The sequence below is a fragment of the Cavenderia fasciculata genome (genome assembly GCF_000203815.1).
Source record: "Cavenderia fasciculata unplaced genomic scaffold Scf_EUAJFUG01CK1KI-5, whole genome shotgun sequence".
Taxonomy (NCBI): Eukaryota; Evosea; class Eumycetozoa; order Acytosteliales; family Cavenderiaceae; genus Cavenderia; species Cavenderia fasciculata.
The window spans coordinates 191,065-210,794 of record NW_004457637.1 but is presented as its reverse complement, the minus strand read 5'-3'; the positions used below and the strand labels follow the sequence as shown (position 1 = coordinate 210,794).

General features: G+C 32.9%; 9 protein-coding genes across 9 annotated transcripts; 2 read left to right on the top strand and 7 right to left on the bottom strand.

Moving 5' to 3' along the window:
• Window positions 1-561: 561 nt before the first annotated feature.
• DFA_10705 (UPF0424 family protein) lies at window positions 562-1,580 on the bottom strand (the record flags this gene model as incomplete). Its single annotated transcript, XM_004351296.1, has 5 exons — window positions 562-663; window positions 746-830; window positions 954-1,139; window positions 1,209-1,252; window positions 1,407-1,580. The coding sequence occupies 5 exons, from the start codon at window positions 1,578-1,580 to the stop codon at window positions 562-564; spliced, it is 591 nt and encodes a 196-aa protein (XP_004351348.1).
• A 465-nt stretch (window positions 1,581-2,045) lies between these two features.
• On the bottom strand, window positions 2,046-4,352 carry DFA_10704 (uncharacterized protein; the record flags this gene model as incomplete). The annotated part of the gene is made up of 5 exons (XM_004351295.1): window positions 2,046-2,125; window positions 2,359-3,199; window positions 3,304-3,698; window positions 3,763-4,036; window positions 4,131-4,352. The coding sequence occupies 5 exons, from the start codon at window positions 4,350-4,352 to the stop codon at window positions 2,046-2,048; spliced, it is 1,812 nt and encodes a 603-aa protein (XP_004351347.1).
• An 859-nt stretch (window positions 4,353-5,211) lies between these two features.
• DFA_10703 (uncharacterized protein) lies at window positions 5,212-6,975 on the top strand (the record flags this gene model as incomplete). Its single annotated transcript, XM_004351294.1, has 1 exon — window positions 5,212-6,975. The coding sequence occupies one exon, from the start codon at window positions 5,212-5,214 to the stop codon at window positions 6,973-6,975; it is 1,764 nt and encodes a 587-aa protein (XP_004351346.1).
• A 174-nt stretch (window positions 6,976-7,149) lies between these two features.
• Window positions 7,150-8,040, bottom strand: DFA_10702 (uncharacterized protein; the record flags this gene model as incomplete). Its single annotated transcript, XM_004351293.1, has 1 exon — window positions 7,150-8,040. The coding sequence occupies one exon, from the start codon at window positions 8,038-8,040 to the stop codon at window positions 7,150-7,152; it is 891 nt and encodes a 296-aa protein (XP_004351345.1).
• A 338-nt stretch (window positions 8,041-8,378) lies between these two features.
• DFA_10701 (uncharacterized protein) lies at window positions 8,379-9,596 on the bottom strand (the record flags this gene model as incomplete). The annotated part of the gene is made up of 4 exons (XM_004351292.1): window positions 8,379-8,429; window positions 8,555-8,979; window positions 9,047-9,272; window positions 9,345-9,596. The coding sequence occupies 4 exons, from the start codon at window positions 9,594-9,596 to the stop codon at window positions 8,379-8,381; spliced, it is 954 nt and encodes a 317-aa protein (XP_004351344.1).
• Window positions 9,597-9,815: 219 nt separating this feature from the next.
• On the bottom strand, window positions 9,816-12,041 carry DFA_10700 (uncharacterized protein; the record flags this gene model as incomplete). Its single annotated transcript, XM_004351291.1, has 3 exons — window positions 9,816-10,133; window positions 10,236-11,544; window positions 11,809-12,041. 3 exons carry the CDS (start codon window positions 12,039-12,041, stop codon window positions 9,816-9,818), a joined length of 1,860 nt encoding a protein of 619 aa, XP_004351343.1.
• A 152-nt stretch (window positions 12,042-12,193) lies between these two features.
• On the bottom strand, window positions 12,194-14,725 carry DFA_10699 (uncharacterized protein; the record flags this gene model as incomplete). Its single annotated transcript, XM_004351290.1, has 4 exons — window positions 12,194-13,579; window positions 13,677-14,125; window positions 14,214-14,406; window positions 14,519-14,725. 4 exons carry the CDS (start codon window positions 14,723-14,725, stop codon window positions 12,194-12,196), a joined length of 2,235 nt encoding a protein of 744 aa, XP_004351342.1.
• Window positions 14,726-15,104: 379 nt separating this feature from the next.
• DFA_10698 (uncharacterized protein) lies at window positions 15,105-18,011 on the top strand (the record flags this gene model as incomplete). Its single annotated transcript, XM_004351289.1, has 4 exons — window positions 15,105-15,656; window positions 15,775-16,301; window positions 16,377-16,772; window positions 16,844-18,011. 4 exons carry the CDS (start codon window positions 15,105-15,107, stop codon window positions 18,009-18,011), a joined length of 2,643 nt encoding a protein of 880 aa, XP_004351341.1.
• A 101-nt stretch (window positions 18,012-18,112) lies between these two features.
• Window positions 18,113-19,612, bottom strand: DFA_10697 (uncharacterized protein; the record flags this gene model as incomplete). Its single annotated transcript, XM_004351288.1, has 2 exons — window positions 18,113-19,222; window positions 19,313-19,612. The coding sequence occupies 2 exons, from the start codon at window positions 19,610-19,612 to the stop codon at window positions 18,113-18,115; spliced, it is 1,410 nt and encodes a 469-aa protein (XP_004351340.1).
• Between the last annotated feature and the right edge of the window lie 118 nt (window positions 19,613-19,730).

Below are 19,730 nucleotides of genomic sequence, written 5' to 3'. Positions count from 1 at the left end.
AACAAAAGAATCTGTCTGTCTGTTTGTTTGTTTGTTTGTTTGTTTGCTGTGTGGGTGGTGCGAGGAAGGGGGAAAAGGGAGAAACCTGTTGTTTAAATAATTATTAGCATTGCGAGTGAGGGAGGGTGATCTTGTTTTTCGTGTGAATCATCATAGTCGGCATTGATGGCGGGAGAGGGTCGCTACGATTTCTTTTGAAAAACATTCCGTGAACTCATCGAAGGTTGTCATCATTCGTTTTTGAGCGCTATGTTCAATCCTTCAAAGCTTACATGAACCGACTTGGACAAAATAAAATAAATAAATATAATAAATAAAATGTAATGGATCATTATTATTATTATTATTATTATTCTTTACTTTTATGATTATTTTATTTTAATGAATTCCTATATACAGACAAAACAAGGACAAGATCACCAAGATCTTGGTTATCATATCATATGATGATGATTATTATTAACTTTACTTGTTTCATGTAACATTGACACTTTTACGGAAAGGTGATTCTTTTTCCTTTTTAGTTGTTTCCTTTTTTTACTCTCTCTAATTTTACTAATTTTAGTATCCATTGGCTCTTCCAACCAAATCATCGGCAGCTCCTTTATGATCAGATAATTGTGGACGACTTTCATAAACTGTATTGACTACTTCTCTTCTTGCCTAAAATTGTATCAAAATAATTATTAATATATTCCAGGATATATTATTATAATTATTATAATTATATTATAATTGTATTTACATTTGTGTATACACCCTTTAAAGCAATATATTGTATCTTTGTTCTTGGAGCTCCAAAACTAGTTGGAAAGTATAATGTCAAAGTGCTAATATTATTAAATTTGGTTACTCTAGATATGATAGATATGATGACAATAGGAGTATCTTTTGTTAATATTTATGATTTTAAAATTAACATTTGTTGTTGTTTAATAATAGGTCAGTCATACTTTGTATTATAACTGATTTGACCTTCAAAATCTTCATGTAATTGCCATTCTTGAATTGGAGTGATAGAGTTTATATTTCCAAAATCAATGTTATCTTTGTTTAAATAGGCTTTCATCTTGTTTGGTGCTGAATCATTTCCTCCTCCAATCACAATAATACTTCTTATTTGTGTTAATGCTCCAAATCTAAATAAATAATGAATAAATACATTTATTAATATGTCCACTGCTGTCAGTAATAATAGTGACACTTACGGTATATTGATAATTAATTCAGGGTCTGCGTCACTTTCTACAAACTACCAATATCATAAATAAATAATAATAATAAAGTAAGGTATATATATAAATGAATCATAGAGGAGAGTTTATTCATTAGTACAACATTCAATTATTCATTCAATATGAACCAACAAATGAATTATAATAATAATAAACCAAAACCTTACTTACCTTTGATTCATCTAATCTTTCTTCCCAAGCTCTGAATAGTTGTCTTGCAGAACCCTTTGTTCGTTCATTCAAACAAGTAATCTGAGCAGTATCAATATATCGATTCAAATTGAATTCGATACCATCAACGTTGTCGTGTGAGTGATTAGGGTCATTACAATCATGATCTGCCATTGTTGTCTACTGTTACTTCTTTTATCTCTTTTCTTTTAATATAAATATAATATGTTGATCTTTCGTTTTAATAATATAAAAGTAAATTTAAAAAAGATAAGCAATTATTATTTAATTCAATTTTTTGTTGAATGAAATTTCAATATCAACAAAAGAATATTACTTATTAAGTAATAAAGTAATTATCTGTACTTGTAGTTAAAAAAAAAAAAGAGATAAAAGATAGTATTAAAAAAAAGGGTTTGATTGAATCTTTTTTGAAGCTGTTGTACAATAAGATATTATTAATATTTAATTATTTATTTATTTGTGTTAAAGAAAAAGTCGTCATCTTCTTTTGTGATGAATTGATCAAACAAGCACTCATCATCGTCATCATGATCATCAACCTTTTGAATGTTAACTAATCCCAACAACAACAAGCAAAAATGATTGGGTAATTTATCTTGGTATTTTTCATTAAAATCAAACAACATTTGGTGTATCTTGTTCAAATGTATTTGACATTGTTGGTGTTGGTGTTGTTCCTTCTTTGTGACAAGTATCTTGATTATTCTCCAAAACGACTCCACCATGTATAGATGTTCATCTCCCATATGCTTTGATTTATCCAAGATGTTTTTATCTAGAAATAGTGGTACTATTTTAGGATAATAATCTAGTACTACCTTTACCTTGTCTTGTTGTTGTTGATTGTCACATAATAATTTCCATTTATGAACGATAATTTGAACAAAATAACTATATGTTTTTTTAAAGGTCGGTGCCATTATTATACATTTATCCAAAGATGTTTTTGTCATTTCGAGTAACCACGTTTTCATTTCCTGGTGTCTGTGGTTGTTGTTGTTGTTGGTTCCAATTAAAAGGTCACATAGAATAGATTGATTTTGGCGCCACTCTAATAGAGCATTGTTAAAATCTTCGCCCACTTTTAGATGGTTGACATCATATTCTTCCAATACTCGACAATAATCATTATCACATTCGTTGGATACCTCGTAGATTTGATGACTTGTCCAAATACCTCCTTGCATAATGTGAATCATATCTGCTATTGCTGTCATCCTTGGTTTCCATGGCCGTTGTTGTGTTGATGTTGATATTGTTGGTGGTGGTTCGATCAATGATTGGATGAAACGGTTGAATAATCTTTGACTGTTTTGACAGATTCCTTCCTTGTCCACAGTTGCCTTTAACATGCGGACCATCATGTCGACAGTGTCAAGTTTGCATACACTTTCAATCAAGTGTTTGAAATATGGATAGACATTGTCAATCATACCACACAAGAAATAATTAAACAGGTGGTATTTTTTCTCGACTCTCTCAACTGATCTAACCGGTCCCCGATTAAAGTGGGAGATGACTGATTTCATGATGGATGGGATATAAATAGAAAAATAATTCCAGTCTTTCCAATCCTTTTCCCTTGGAATCTTCTGAATATACTCCATTTCTCCCGATTTGATGAGATGTTGTATCAATTCAAATAGATATCTTGCAAAATACTTCATACCAACCTTTGCTCCGACCGCTTGGATAACGTATGCCTTTTCCTTTTTTTTAAAGGTCCGTTTCAATTGTTTGAGCATCATTGGGAATATTCTAGAGGATACCTAAAAGTAAAATCAATTGTAGATGTAATATATGTGTGTAAGTAATTGACACTATATAATTATTATTATTATTAATATTTTACAACAACAACAACAACACATACATATTTATATTTTGTTGGGTCAATGTAATTAACAAAGTTCTCCCAACAGGGAGATCCACCAGATTGAATATCCAATTCCATTTGATCGAGTAAACGTTGTATTACTTGGTCATTTGAAAACAATTGTTTAGAATATAATTTGTATGTATCATAGTTTGACTCTACCACTATATAATTGTACCCATGACGGACCATGATATCAATGGCTCGTAATTGATATTGAACGTTACTAGGATCAGTGAGAAAGTAAGTCATAATGTTGTTGAAAATGTTTCTCGATGCATCAAGTTGTTTTTTGGTAATTGTCGATTCCATGACCTTGAGCATGATTCCTCTAACTACTTTGTTATCACGATGATCCCAAATTGTATCCCCAATAAGTTTTAAATACTTATCTAAATGATTCATTAATTAGTGTTTGTTTGGTTTGTTGCAATTGAATGAATGAATGATACATACGACCATTAGCACCAGCATTTAGAGTATTCAATATTGAAAACAATATGGTTTGTGTTTCATCGTTATTATTATTATTATTATTGTTGTTGTTGTTGTTGTTGTTGTTGTTGTTGTTGTTGTTGTTGTTGTTGTTGTTGTTGTTGTTGTTGTTGAAAAAAAACATCAAAACATTGAATATTGTATTGATATCTCGATTATAAGCAAAAGGACATTTAGAAGGTGTCGTATATTTCCTCAAAGCTTTATCGAGGAGATAGATTGATTGTTTTTTAATCTATATATATCAAAGGTTAGAAATATAAACTATAAACGAAGATAGACTAGACTATAGTCTATTTATTCAGAGCTTTATAGTTAGTGTTACATACATGAGATAATTCACAATTTACAACAAGATATAATAACCATGATAGTACTGTTTCTTGCTGTTCCAATGTTTTTATCATATAATTGTATTGTTGTTTATACTTGTTGTTGTTGTTGTTGTTGTTGTTGGTCTTGTTGGTCTTCTTCTTTTCTCTTTCTAATCCCAACTTTACTATTAAGTCTATAAACTCTGATGATGGTGTGACGAGAATATTTAAATTCATTGTTGTTGTGAGTTATTAACAATTACAAATATGAAGGTGATCATCATCTTTGTGTAGACACTACTTTGTGAACGATGATGATTGAATGCTATTCATAATAACCCCCGTATCATTTCCTTGGTTGCTTTGTGGTTGTTTGAAGGGGCAACAATGAAAAAAAGAAAGTTGTTCACAAGATGGGTAACCATCTTTGTTTTTTATTTAATTAATTATTTATTTATAGTTTTTTCACAAACAAATAGCTTTTATCTACTTTAGTGATATGGATTGATGACGCACATACGGTTATCATTTTCATCATGGTCGTCTGAATGTTCCCCAAATACTGAGATTAATTGGTACCCAATATAAAAAAAATGTTTGTGTTGAAAAATGTAAGTATAATATAATATCTATCAAAAATAAATCAACGCGATTAATTAATATGGTTTTATAGGGCTCACGGAAATGTTGTTGAGGGCGCCTATTCCAATGAAAACCAAAAAAGGGTCAGAAAATGACAAACATAGTTTTTCGGAACAAAAATCAAATTCGAGAAGTATTTTTTAAGCATTCGAGAAGGAAATACTTCATGTAGCTCTCTTTAGTTTCCAAAATAGTGAAACTACTAATAATGCCAATACCATCGCAATTTGAGAGTATCTGATCGAATGTTAAGTGGATTGTTCCTTTTGAAAATTCAACTCCTTTTATTTTTATTTTAAAAATATCTGAATAAAAAATAGTTGATCACTTAGGTATCGGAGGAATCCAAATACATGATATCTTTGGGGCCACTATTTAATGAAACTGTAGTTGAAAAGATGATGATCATCAAAATTCGATTCGTTTAAAAAGATTTTTTAAGAGATATAAATAAATGAATTCTTTAATTTACATATTTCTATTTACCTTGGTCGCATTATTACAAACATCAGTAAATTCAACTACAACAACAACACTATATGTCAATTTAAATTCAACAAGTACTAGTGTTGATTGTGGTATCGATATCACAGTTGCAAATGCATGTCCAGATTTACAAAGCGCATTGACATCTTTCACTAAAAGCGGTGTTATTGGTCCATTGATCATTTTATTGGCAGGTGGTGTCTATACTGGACCAGGTAATGCCAACATTCAGGTGTACAACCAAACCATCACCATTGATTCTGCCGATCCTCAAGGCCCAACACCAGTGGCATTTAACTTGACCACTGCAGGTGCTCCCTACTTTATCCAAATTGCACCACCTGCCAATACCTTGGCATCGCAGTACGACTCGACCTTTGTCACTTTGACGCACACCTATGTCACCGACCTCAAGCTTGGCGTTGATCAGCCTGGTGGCGTCATTTTTGCCAATGTCACATCTGGCATTGTTGGCATCTCTCTTGTCAACGATAACTTTTACAATATTAGCTCAATCGACATCATCAACGTTATAACACCACCCAATCCTCCAAATGTCACCATCACTGATTGCGAATTTAGAGATCTCCAAGCCGGCCATGCCATTATTTCGCTTGTCGGTGCCTCGCTCGCCTTGTCCAATTCGGTCTTTACGACAAGCTCTGCCCTCTACTTTGTAGCACTCGGTGAGCAAAGTATTGGCTATTTCGACAGCAACAACTACGCATACAATAGCTTTGTCAACAACAATGGCGCCATCATCTACGTGACCGAATCATTTGGCAGCTATCTCGAAGGCGAAAGATTCGAATACAACTATATTGGCAATGGCGCCCTTTTCCAGGTGTACAATGCATGGGTTCAAACAGACTCGCTCTTCTTTATCAACAACAACTCGACGGCCATTGCAGTATCTGGTCAGTATGCTTCCCTAAACATGACATACACCAAGATATTTTTCAACTTTGGGTCTGTCTATGGCCAAGTCTATGTTTCCGACGGCGCCAATGCAACTCTTATTGACTGTGTACTCGACAGTGGTGGTGCTTCCTTTGGTGGCGCCCTTGCCTTGAATGCTACCGCTTATGTAACACTCGAACGTATTACCTTGACCAACAACACTGCATCCAATGTTGGAGGTGCCATCTACGCAAACTCTGTCAAATCTCTTGTTATTCAAGACTCTGAACTAGCCAACAACCAAGCACAATCTGTCGGCGGCGGTGGTGCCATCTACGCCACAAATTCACCTTCAGTGGCCATTAGCAACACCGTCATCGACTCTAACAATGCCGCTGACGGTGCAGGTATCACTTGTCAGCAATCGTCTGTCTTTACACTCGATACTGTATCGTTCACCAACAATACCGATTCTGCTGCAGATGCCACCCAAATATCTTGTCTTGGTAATGGTTGTTTAGTTTCTGGCAATTCAGGTTCATGTAATACAAATGGATCGCCAACCACAGGTGCTACTGGCAGTACTGGTGGTAGTACAACAGGCAGTACTGGTGGCAGTACAACAGGCGGTGCTGGTAGTACAACAGGCAGTGCTGGTAGTACTGGAGGAAGTACTAGTGGTGGTAGCAGTAAAGGAGGAGAGAAGAAATTGACCACCGGTCAAAAAATCGGTATTGGTGCAGGTGCAGCTGCAGGAGTTGCTGCTATTGCTGGTATCATTATCGTTGTTGTAATTAAAAAGCGTTCAGCTGCCTATCAACCTATTGTTTAATCTATTTATCATCATTACTATACTATTCATAAAACAAATAAAGATAGATAATCTAATATATTATTACTCTTTTGTATATTCTAAAAAAGAAAAATTAAATTAACAAAACTAGTGGGTATGGGTGTAACAAGCAGGGATTAATCGATTTATTAATATATTTATTTAATTTTTTATTTATTTATTTTTCAACAAATAGCTACCGTCATCTACTTTTGTGATGAATTGATCACGCAGACGGTTATCATCTTCATCATCATCTTTGTCATATTCGTGAATATTACACAATGTCTCCAACAACAAGCAAAAATGATTGGGTAATTTATCTTTGTTTTTTTGATTAAAATCAAACAACATTTGGTGTATCTTGTTCATATGTATTTGACATTGTTGTTGTTCCTCTTTGACAAGTATCTTGATTATTTTCCAAAATGAATGGGTGATAGATTGATAGCCACCCTCTTTTATAATATACTTTGATTCATCTGTAGCGAATAACATTTCGTTCTCTAGAAATAGTGGTATTATTTTAGGATAATAATCTATCACTGCCTTTACCTTGTCTTTTTGATTATCACATAATAATTTCCATTTATATATAATAGTTGGAAGAAAATAAAGATAGGCTGTTTCAGTGGTGGGTGCTATGGTTATATATTCAGCCAAAGATGTTTGTGTCATTTCGAGTAACAACAAAGTTTGACTAGTTTCCATTTCTTGGTTGATGAAAAGGTCACATAGAATCGAGTGAGTGATAATCCATTCAGTTAATTCACCCTTATAACCTTTGGACCTCCTCGATGAGTTTTTATATTGTTTCTTCTTCTTTGTATCTATTGTTTGACAATATTCATTGACATGTATGGTGTATACCTCGTAGATTTGATAACTTTTCCAAACACATCTTTGCATAGAGTCAATCATCTTTGCTATTGCTGTAATCCTTGACGACCATGTTTGTCGCCTCATCTTTGATGTTGGATCCACCAATACTTTGTAGAAACGGTCGAATAAGCTTTGACTATTTTGACCACTAACCCCTTCCTTGGCCACTGTCACATCGATCATGTCACACATCAAGTGGACTTTACCAAGTCTGCATACATGATCAACCAAGTGTCGGAAATATGGATAGACATTGTCGATCATGTCATCACACAATAAATAATTTAGGCGGCGATCTTTGTGGTAATTGTAAAATTCCCGTCGATCAAAGCTGGAGAGGAGTGGTTTCAAAATGGATGGGAGATAAATCGAAAAATAATTAGAATCCTCTATTGAGATCTGCTTCATATACTCCACTTGTCCAATTTTGATGAGGTATTGTATCAATTCAAATTGATATCTTGCAAAATACTTCATTCCCACCTTTGCTCCTACCCTTTGGATAGTGTCCACTACATCCGTTATAATTCATATAATTGTTTGAGCATTATTGGGAATATTCTAGATGATACCTAATAGATAGTAGATTACCATTTTGGTTAATTAAATATTATTATTATTATTATTATTATTATTAGTAATTATTATTATTAAAATATAAATGGTTGACTTTTAATATGTGAGTGTTATCACATACATATTTATATTTAGTTGGGTCAATGTAATTAATAAACCTATTGAAAGAAGGTTTATTCCCAGATTGAATAAACCATTCTAATAGATCGAATAAACGTTGAATTACTTGATGATTTGAAAACAATTCTTGAGAATAGAATTCGTATCTATTATAGTCTGACTCTTCCACTATTGAAATATATTTGTGATGGGTACTCTTTAATCGGATTATTATATCAATTACTCTAAATTGGTATTGATCGTTACTAGGATCAGTGAGAAAGTAAGTCATAATGTTTTCGGAAATATGTATAGACGAAAAAGTAGACACAAGCTGTTTCGGGTCAATTGATTCCATGATCTTTAGAATGATCTCTCTGATTACTTGATTATCACGATTCTTTCGAATTGTATTCTCTATTAGTTTTAGATACTCTACATTTTGTTCTATATAAATAAATAAATTGGTAAGTGAATGGTAGTACATTTTCATGAATGAATGAATGGTACATACCACTATCAGTAATACCAGCATTTAGAGTATTTAAGATTGATATTAATCGAGGTTGTGTTTCATCATCTTCATCATCCTCTTTGTTGTATAATACCAAGAGATTGAATAGAATCTTTAATATATTTGTATTCAAAGTCCAATCATATTTAATAGTCGTAGTAATAGTGGCAGTGCTACTATATTTCTTTAGAGCTTTATCGAGTAAATAGATTGATTGTTTTTTAATCTATTAAATAATATGTTAGAAATGAACAATACAATATGTTAGATATAGTTTATTATACTATAAAGTACATACCGCAGGAGATAATGTAGATTCATCTACAACAAGATATAATAACCATGATATTATTTTTCCTTCCTGACCTTTTTCTTGTTCTATTGTTGTTGTTGTTATGATATCATTATATTGTTGTTTATAGTTGTTGTTGCTGTTATCATCACCATCATCATCATCTTTGTTGGTCTTATTCTTCTTCTTTTTCTTCCTTTCTCTTTCTATTGCCAACTTTTGTGTTTCGTCTTTGAACTCTGATGATGGATTATGCATTGTTGCAATTTAATTAATCAACAAATATAATATAATATAACCATCACCATCATCGTCTATTGCTATTTGATGTTTAATCATCCATCTATAGATTCTTGCAAGAATGCTATTAACAACCAAAGTACTAATAACCCACATGGTAGGTGTATGGTTGAAATCTTGGTTGGGAGGTTTTTTTTTTTGGGTTGGTATTTATTAATATTATTATTTATTTATTTATTAATATTTTTCGTCTGCATAATACTTGTAAGAAGAACCAATATAACTACGAGATAGGAAACTTTTAACCTGATATTTTGTATATTCACATTTATGAATTTCCAAATCAAAATATCGTTCTATTACCTTGCCCACTTGATCTAGTACATGCTTGACCTTTGCCTTTCTGATGATACTCTTCCACGTCTGTACACTCAAATCTTCACTAGAAAAACAATTGGCTGGCAACGCCTCCATGCATTCAAGTAGGAATATAGTATGTTTAATAACCATTGGTTTAACATAAATTTGGAAATCACTATCTAAAATTTCATGTTCCTAAAAAAAATATTAATATTAATAATAATAATTATAATTATTGATTAGTAAATCTTTTTTAATTTTGATTTAATTATATTATTTTTTTTAAATATGACATACTTTTAATTTTAATAATACATCTAATCTTTGATTTGAAATGGCAACTTGAACAACTGTACTCCAAGTATCCAATACAAGACCGTCTTCCCAAGTCCAAGCAAAATCAATAGCAGCGTCTACTCTGTTGGAACAGAGTATAGGAATTTGTTTGACAAATGATGTGAATACATCACGAGCATACCTTTCAGAGATGAGGTTTCTATCTCTGATACGCAAAGCCATTAAATAATTTGCACCTTGAATGGCGTATTTTAGAATAGTTGCGACATCATTTGGATCAGTGATGACTGGAATGCTAAAGAATGACTCCATGACATCGTTTCGAAGCGACAGTGCTGCGCATTTATAGATATCTAACCAGTATCGTTGGTTTACTTTTGTGATGTTGTGTTCTGGTCGTCTGAAAAAATCGTTGCCAATGGCTACATAGTGGTCGAGTAGGAATGGGTTGAGAACACTTGATTGTGTTGAATAGTCTATTAGTGGCAGTCTACCACACGCCAATATATTACGTGTACTAACATATTCTCCAGCGCCGATTGATTCAACCAGCATATGGTGAAGTGTACGACGAATAGTGTCAGTATCGTAAAACTCTTTGAAACTGTCCAGTGCATAGTTGAACAACTCTAGATTGATCTGCGAAGAAATATTGAAAATGAAGTTCATCATTGTCAAGTTTCGAGGTGTCGTATTACTGACAAAATAAGTTATCACGATCGGGCTATTACCATGTAACAATAACTTTACCGTAGATGCCGTGAATGCATTCTTTAAACCAATGTCCTCTTCCAATGCCACAAAATAAATAAACAATAAATTTAATTCTTTTTTTGTAAACCAATTGCTTGGGTTTGGATTATCTTCCCATTTTTCTACTTTGGTCTCTTCTTTTGTTTCCTTATTATTATTACTATTATTCTTTTGTTGTTGTTGTTGTTGTCTTTTTAAATTAATGTTGTACTGATCAATCATTTCTTTTAATTTGGAATGAAAGTAATCTTGTAGTTGAGAGTTGTATTTTTTCAAAATGGTTGGTGTGTACAGTTGATAGAGTTTGTCCATAATCTCGGCCGATTCACCTTCATCGTCTATCCAATCACTATAGCCTCTCCATATCAATGATTGAAATGTAAACTCTGGTTGTTGTTTGTTAACCGCCGCCGCCGTCGTAGTCAAAGTAGTGGTAGTTGAGGAGGGGAAATTAAAACTGATTCGATTGGCAGGATTATACTTTCTAGGACCGTGTTTGTACCCTATTGCTTCTAGATACTTTATTCGGTCTTGATCGCCACTAAGAACCGACCACCTGAGAATGTTATAGTTTTTCTTGACAAACACTTTGGGTCGTACCAGCGTCATCATCTTTTTAAAGGTGTCTAGGTCGATGTTGGGTTCCTGGCACAACCGTTGCACCGAATGGATCGAGTGACTGTTGTAAAAGTTAAAGAAGGCCAGTCCCTTGCGTCGGGCGTTGAGGTCGCCGTCGGGCTTGAAGCACGCGTCCACATGCTCCTTGACGACAATCGGAAAGATGCGATGTGACCTGTACGCAAAGTCAATGCTATCATACACTGCCGACCGACTGTCTACGTGTGTTTGATACGGCACCCCGTACGAGCTAAAAAGCATCGAGTTGAGTGATAACGTTCTATGAATACCTCCAACTTGATTAAATATACAACGTGACAGATACCTATTATCAAACACCAGTTTGAATAATTCATATTCTAATTTCTTCCCTTCGACACCAACTTTTACTAAAGAAGAAGAAGAAGTTTGGTTTGTTGTTGTTGTTGTTGACATTACTTCTTCTTTGATGAGATAATAATACAACTAAAAGTAGTGTATACTACGATTAACTTATTTGATGTCTTTGCTAAATTTTTTTTAACCCTTGAGAAAATCACATGAATAAAATAAATATCTTGTTTGTTATGTTTATTTATTTACTTTTGTTATTTAGTTTTTTTTTTCAACAAATAGTTATCATCATCAACTTTTGTGATGAATTGATTAAACAGACGTTCAACATCTTCATCATCATCTTGGTCGTCTTCATCATCATCGTTGTGGTCTTTATCTTTGTCACCCTGATATTCATGAATACACCACAGCTCATCCAACAACACGCAAAAATGGTCGGGCAAGTGACATAATATTTCTTCATTAAAATCAATCATCATTTGGTGTATCTTGTCTAAATGTATTTGACATTGTTGTTGTTGTTGTTGTTGTTCATGTACGAGTATCTTGATTATATTCCAAAACAACTTGGCCATAGATCTATGGCCATCTATTTGTTCCAATTGATCACTAGTGAATAACATATCCTTGACGAGTAATAGTGGGACTATTTTAGGATAATAATCTATCACTACCTTTACCATGTCTTGTTGTTGTTGTTTATCAATTTGACATAAAAATGCCCATTTATACATCATCGTTGGAACCAAATAACTATATTTTCCAAAGGTGGGTGCCTTTGTTATAAATTCGTCCAACGATGCTCGAGTTATTTCTCGTATCACTGTTTGTATTTCCTTATTGTTGTTGTAGTTGTTGGAATGTCGGGGGAAACAAATGTAGTATAGAATCCAGTGAATGCGAGTCCAAGCAGTTAGTTCAACATCCAAAAATTGGTTAGCCTTGTTTGGTTGTGATTCACGTTTTTTTGATGGGCACTCTAATATTTGGCAATATTCATTATCATATTTGGTGAATACTTGTATTTGATCACTTTTCCAAACACCTCCTTGCATAGTGTCAATCATCCTCTCCATTGCATAAATCCTTGATCCCCATGGAGACCATGCATCTTTTGCCAACGTTGATGGATCCATCAATACTTTGATGAAACGGTTGAATAAGAGTTGACTGTTTTGACTGATTCCCTCCTTGGCTGCTGCTACATTGACCATGTTGCACATCATATGGACATCGCCAAGTTTGCATACATGGTCAACCAAGTGTCGGAAATATGGATGGACAATGTCAATCATACCTCCACATTCCATCATTCTGGTACGAAATAAAAATTTGAGGCAGTGTTCTTTTTGAGAATCTTTCAATTGATCGAATCGATTGATGAGTTGTTTCATGAGGGATGGGAGATAAATCGAAAAATAACTCCAATTCGTCTCTCTATAACTCCAATACACTAAATCAATATATTCTTCTTGTTTAGTTTCCAAGAGATGTTGTACCAATTCAAATCGATATCTTGCATAATACCTCATTCCCATCTTTTCTCCTACCGATTGGATAATGTCCACTGCATCTTGTTTATCGTGGTCTGCTTTATACAATCTCTTGAGCATCATTGGGAATATTCTAGATGATACCTAAGTGTATTATATAAGTTGTTAAGGGTATTTGGATGTTAGGGTTTTTTGGTAAAAATTGTACAAGTCTACAAAACTACAAAACAACAACACATACATATTTATATTGAGTTGGGTCAATGTAACCAATAAACTTCTCCCAACCATATGCATATCCGTTTGATTGATTATTATACCATTCTATTAGATCGAGTAGATGTTGTATTACTTGTTCATTTGAAAACTCGAAATGTGGAATGCAGAATTCGCATAGATCATAGTCATTTTCCACTATTGATTTCCTTCCATATTTGTCTACCATCATTTCACTCGTTGATCTAATTACACCAATTGCTCTTAATTGGTATTGAACATTACTAGTATCAGTGAGAAAGCTTGACATAATGTTGTTGAAAATGTCTATCGATTTATCTTTCAAAGCCACAAGTTGAACTTGTTTTGTATCAATCGATTCCATGATCTTTAGAATGATCTCTCTGATTGCTTGATTGTCACGATTCTTTCGAATGGTATTCTCTAAAAGTTTTAGATAATCTAAATATTGTTCTAAATAAATTGGTATTAGTTTAGTTTAGAGTTTAGTTTAGTGAGTGGTGATACTTTGTGAATTGGAATAAATGAGATATATACATACTTTTAGTGAAACCAACATTTAGAATATTTAATATTGATATTAACATAGTTTGTGATTCATCACTATCATTCTTGTTATTATTGGTAGATATCAAAACATTGAATATAGATTCTACAATATCTTGATTATAAGTGTGAGCGGTGCCATATGTCCTCAAAGCTTTATCGAGTAGATAGATCGATTGTTTTTTAATCTGCAAAGCGTATCAAAATATATATGAAATATTTCATATGTTAGAAATGAGGAATGAGTACAATAAATACAAATATATATATATATATTTATAGTTAGTGTTGGTTACATACAGTAGATAATTCACAATTTACAACAAGATATAATAACCATGATAGTACTACTTCTTGTTGTCCCTTATCCTCTATTTTAGTTATCATAGCATCTTTGTTGGTCTTCTTCTTTTCTCTTTCTATTGCCAACTTTTCGATTACACCTATAAAAGCTAACGACGGTGCAACTAAAGTATTTAAATTTATTGTTGATGTTGTTTGTATCATAATTATTTGTTTAGCTTTTGGCAAAGATTGTGAACATCATCATCCATCCATCCACCTTCTCTTTCAACCAAGTATTTTTTCCAACAAAATTTAAAAGTTTAACACTCCAATTTTGGAGGGAGAATTCGTATCGATCATAGTTTGCTGTTCCACTATTGATTGATATCCATCATCTATTGTCTACCATTATTTCACTTGTTGAATGATGCATCGTACATCATTTCTGTACGATGCATATTAAAGCTATATATTAAATGAAAAAGTTAGTCTTTGAAAAAAAAAAGAAAAAAGAGTCAGCTCCTTGGTTATGGTAGTGTCATAGCTCACATGATAAAAATATTATAGCTATCTAGATAAAAGGTATACATACACATAGGGAATGGGAAAGAAAACAAAGAAGAAACCAACTTCTCTATCATCATCATCATCATCATCATCATCATCAAATGTTGTAAATAACAATAATAATAATAATAATAATAATGCATCTCTTGCGAATAGTAGTAGTACATCGCCATTGACTCAACAACAACAACAACAACAATCGAATAGCAGTAGTAAACCATCATCATCATCATCATCATCATCCTCTTCTTCACAAGATAACAACAACAATAGTAATAATAATAATAATGAAAGTAATAATAATAGTATAGGAGGAGGATTCCAATTAACAAGTAATGAGAAACAATCGATGGTACAAACGATTGAAAAGCTACGTAATTTCGATTACTCTCATCTATGGGCACTTTCACAAGTACAACCTAAACCATCGATGTGTGCACTCCGACTAGGTAACGATGAGTACTATCGCGAAAAGAATCGTGCAGCTATCGATTACTACAACACTGCTTTGGCACTAGGTGGTAGTAATCCACTACTCATTGTTACTATCTTGATTAATCGTTCTATTGCAAAACTTAGAGTACAAGTATGTAAATAGAGAGAAGAGAAGAGAAAAGAAAAGAATGAATGCCACTCATCATTCATTATCAACTGATCTCTAACAATCTTTTGTTCGTTCGTTCATTCATTTATTTATTTATTAGGATTACAAAAAATCGATATTAGATTGTACTTTGGCATTATCTATTCAACCGAATTGTCTCAAAGCATATATATGTCGAGCGTATGGATACTTTTTCACAAAAGAGTTTAGAAAGGCATTCTCTGATCACTTTATCGCTGTGCATCTCACTCATCCCAACCTTCCCTTGAACCAGGCAATGCGATTGCCATCATCGATCCTATGGAATATTGTAAGTGCTCAAAGAGGTAATCAAATGCAACCTGGTGGTGGAGTATCTGATAAAATGACAATGGAAAAGCAGTCATCAGATCAACCTTTAACTGCTACTTCCTCATCCTCCTCCTCTTCATCGAAACAGAAAAAGAAACAACCACAACAAAAGGAAAAGGAAAAGGAAACAAAGAAACAAGAACAAGAAACAAAAAACAAAAAAGAAAATGGTCATCAACATCAACAACAACAACAACAACACCAACAAGATCTTTATTCAATGCCAATGCCAATACCTTCACATCCCAATTCTAGTATATCATTTAATCATAAAGAGTATTGTATCATTATTAATCAAAAAGATTTACTATTTTTAAAACAAAAAGGATATTAACCATTTCTTTTTTATAGATTCCAAATAAATTGGATAAGTGATTTTAATTTATTAGCAATTGAAGAAGAACCATGTAGAGTACATTTACTTTTAAATTATACAAACAAATTGATTGAAAGAGGTAATAATAATAGTAGTAATAATAGCAATCAAAATAATACGAAAAATAGTAATAGTAAAAACAACAAAGAACAAAATCAAAACAACAAGGAACTTGGAGTATTGATCCCAGCTGGTGATTCATTTTACAATACCAATTGGTCGGAATTTGAAGAATACCATTCTCAATCAAAGAGTAATCTAAGTGAATCATTATCTTCAAAACAAAAGTTACTTGGAAACACAGACTTTCAAAGTAAAAACTATCTAGCTGCTCTTGGACATTACACCAAAGCTATTAAATTAAATCCAACGTATGTAGATTAAAATGAATAAGAATCTGATCATTCATACTAAAGATCTGTGTTTATTTTTAATTCTTTAGGGACCCATTTTATTATTCCAATAGAGGTATAACATATATTAAATTGGATAGATATTTAGAGGCAATTACAGATTGTTCGATATCGATTGATGTACAATCACCAACCAACAAGAATATCAAAGCATTCTTGAGAAGAGGTGCTGGATACGCAACGATTGGCGACTATGCTTCGTCGGTTCGTGATTACCGTGCTGCTCTAAAGATCGAGCCTGAAAGCTTGGAAGTGTTGGTTGGACTCGTCAAAGGACTCCAACAATTAGAGATACAGATGAAACATAAAATACAACTGAATCCAACAGATGCCAATCTACAACAATCTTTGAAATCAATCATTAGTGAATTGGGGATCCTCACCACTAAAATCAATCAAGCTCCTCCTCCTCCAACTCCAACTCCATCTTTATCAAATACTACTACTCCTCCTTTATCTTCAAGTAGTAGTACTCCAGCTCCAACTTCACAAGTACAACAACAAAAAAAACCAACACCAACACAACCAACAACACCCAACAGTACTGTTGTTGATACCAAGGTTCCTACCTCTACCACAACTGCCACTGCTACTGTCACTCCCACTACCACTGTGCCAACACCAACACCAGCACCAACATCTACAACCCAAACAGCAACAGCAACAGTAGTAACAAATAATAATAATAATAATACATTACCAACAGGAGAAACTAATCCAAAGAAACAAAAGACACAACCATCTCCACAACAACAAACACAACCGGTAGTATCATCTCCAACAACTTCACCAACATCTACTTCACCAACAACAACAAATCAACCATTTACATATATTCCACCACCACCAACACCAATTCCAACACCAAAAGTTGAAATTACCTATTACAAGGCAACATCAAATGAAGAAAAAGATGCACAAAAGAAAAACATTCAATTCTTTTCAAAATTGATAAACAAGAATATTGGAGATGGTGATCTAGCACTACTTGGAAGAGCCGAAGCTCATATTCTACTTGGAAACTATTCAAATGCTGTAGAGGATTTAAAAACAGCCGCCACTCTTCTTTTCCATTCAGGTCGACTCAATCCAGATGTACACAAACGTTATTTAGTCCTCACTACAATGATTGAAGCAAATAATAATAATAAATCAACAACTACTACAACGACTGCGTCAGAGTTGTTGGAAATATAGGGTCAATAATCAAATATTGATTGTAAATAATCGAATAATAATAATTATATAGATATAGATTAATCTATATTTAAAAAAACAGAATTTATTTATTTATTTATTTAAATAATAATGGAGACAATTGAAATCAAAATGGTGAAAAGAAGAGGAATAGAAGAAAAGATGGAAAGACCAAAACTATCTTCAGACGTGTCATAGATTGAAGAGAAATGTGAACTTGGGTAAATATTTGATAACATAAAATCTCTAGCAACAAAATTAATTGGGAGTGTCATATTAAAATCATGGTCACTACTAGCATTGGTTTCAAGATTGTAGATTGACAATTTTAGACTATCCTTGTTGTAGAATGCAGCAAATTTGGGGTCGGTGTATGATCTAGCCAATGCATCGATTTTGAATGTTTTGGTAACAACTTGTTTAACAGATCCATCAGCCAATTTAATATTGTAACCATAGAGTTGGGTTTGGCCTTCCTCTCCAACTTGATTACCAACTGCCAATATTTTGTTATTATAACATGCCATATGACTAGTTTCATAGTTGAAACTGACTGGTAATTCAGCTTGAATCACATTGACCACTGCAACATCTGGTTTCTCTTTTAAAAATGGTTGAAATGATACTAAGTATGTATTATTACTAATTGGTTCAGAGGAAGCAGGAGTAGGAGAACTAGAAGATGCATCTTGACTTGATCCTTGTGAAACTCGTTTTGATGTAGTAGTTGTAGTTGAAGTTGTAGTTGTATCTGATTGTGTAGAGGTGGAGGTCGGTTTAGATTTACATAATACATAATAGGTATCTGTTTTAGTATCAAAACAAGTTTTGAATGATTCCAATTTAGATGGATCTATTTCTAATTTTGAACTTGACCAACTAATAGGTTCATTTGAAAACTTTAAAAATGATAAATAGGATGAAGAGAATTCGGTGTCTGCTTCAGTAATACCAAATCCAACCCCAGTTGAACGAGCTGTATCAAAGTATGGCTGATAAACACTCTTTGCCTTTTGAATTGATTTTCCACTATCAACAACTGGTGATTCAGAAGAATCAGCCGGTTCCTTTTTAGCAGCAGCTCCAGCTCCAGCTTGAACCACAAAAAATTGTGGTGCATTTGGTGTTAATTTCATTTCCTTTGATCCATCAATCGTTGGAAAAGACCAACTTATACCATCACTATTAAATAATTTTGAATAAAATATTATCTTGGTCAAAAAAACAAAAAGATTAAATTAATTAATTAATTAATTAATATTTTCTTATCCTTTTTTTTTTTGATTTCATTTTATACATACATCACCATTTGATTTCATATTTACAAATCTATCGGTAGTACCAAAAGTAGAATTATTTTTAATCCATTTTAAATAATCGTCTCTTGGTTCCTCATTGATTTGAGTTGGTTGGATTTGCGATACATTTTGAAAAAAGATATTGGTTTGATCTTGATTTGATGCCAAAATATAAAACATTTTTGGGTAATCTAATTCCTTGTCAATATCATTTTCAACCTTTCCTGTACCATAAACCAATGCATTCTTTGCAAATAAAATTCCTAAAATAATTAATAAATTTCTAACTATTGTAAATTCCATTCTTTTCTAGATTAAAAATTGAATAAATAATTAATTGTACAAGTATGTTTTTCATTTCATTTCATTTCAACTATGAAAATATCTGACAAAGATGGATCATCAAGATGAATAATAATGA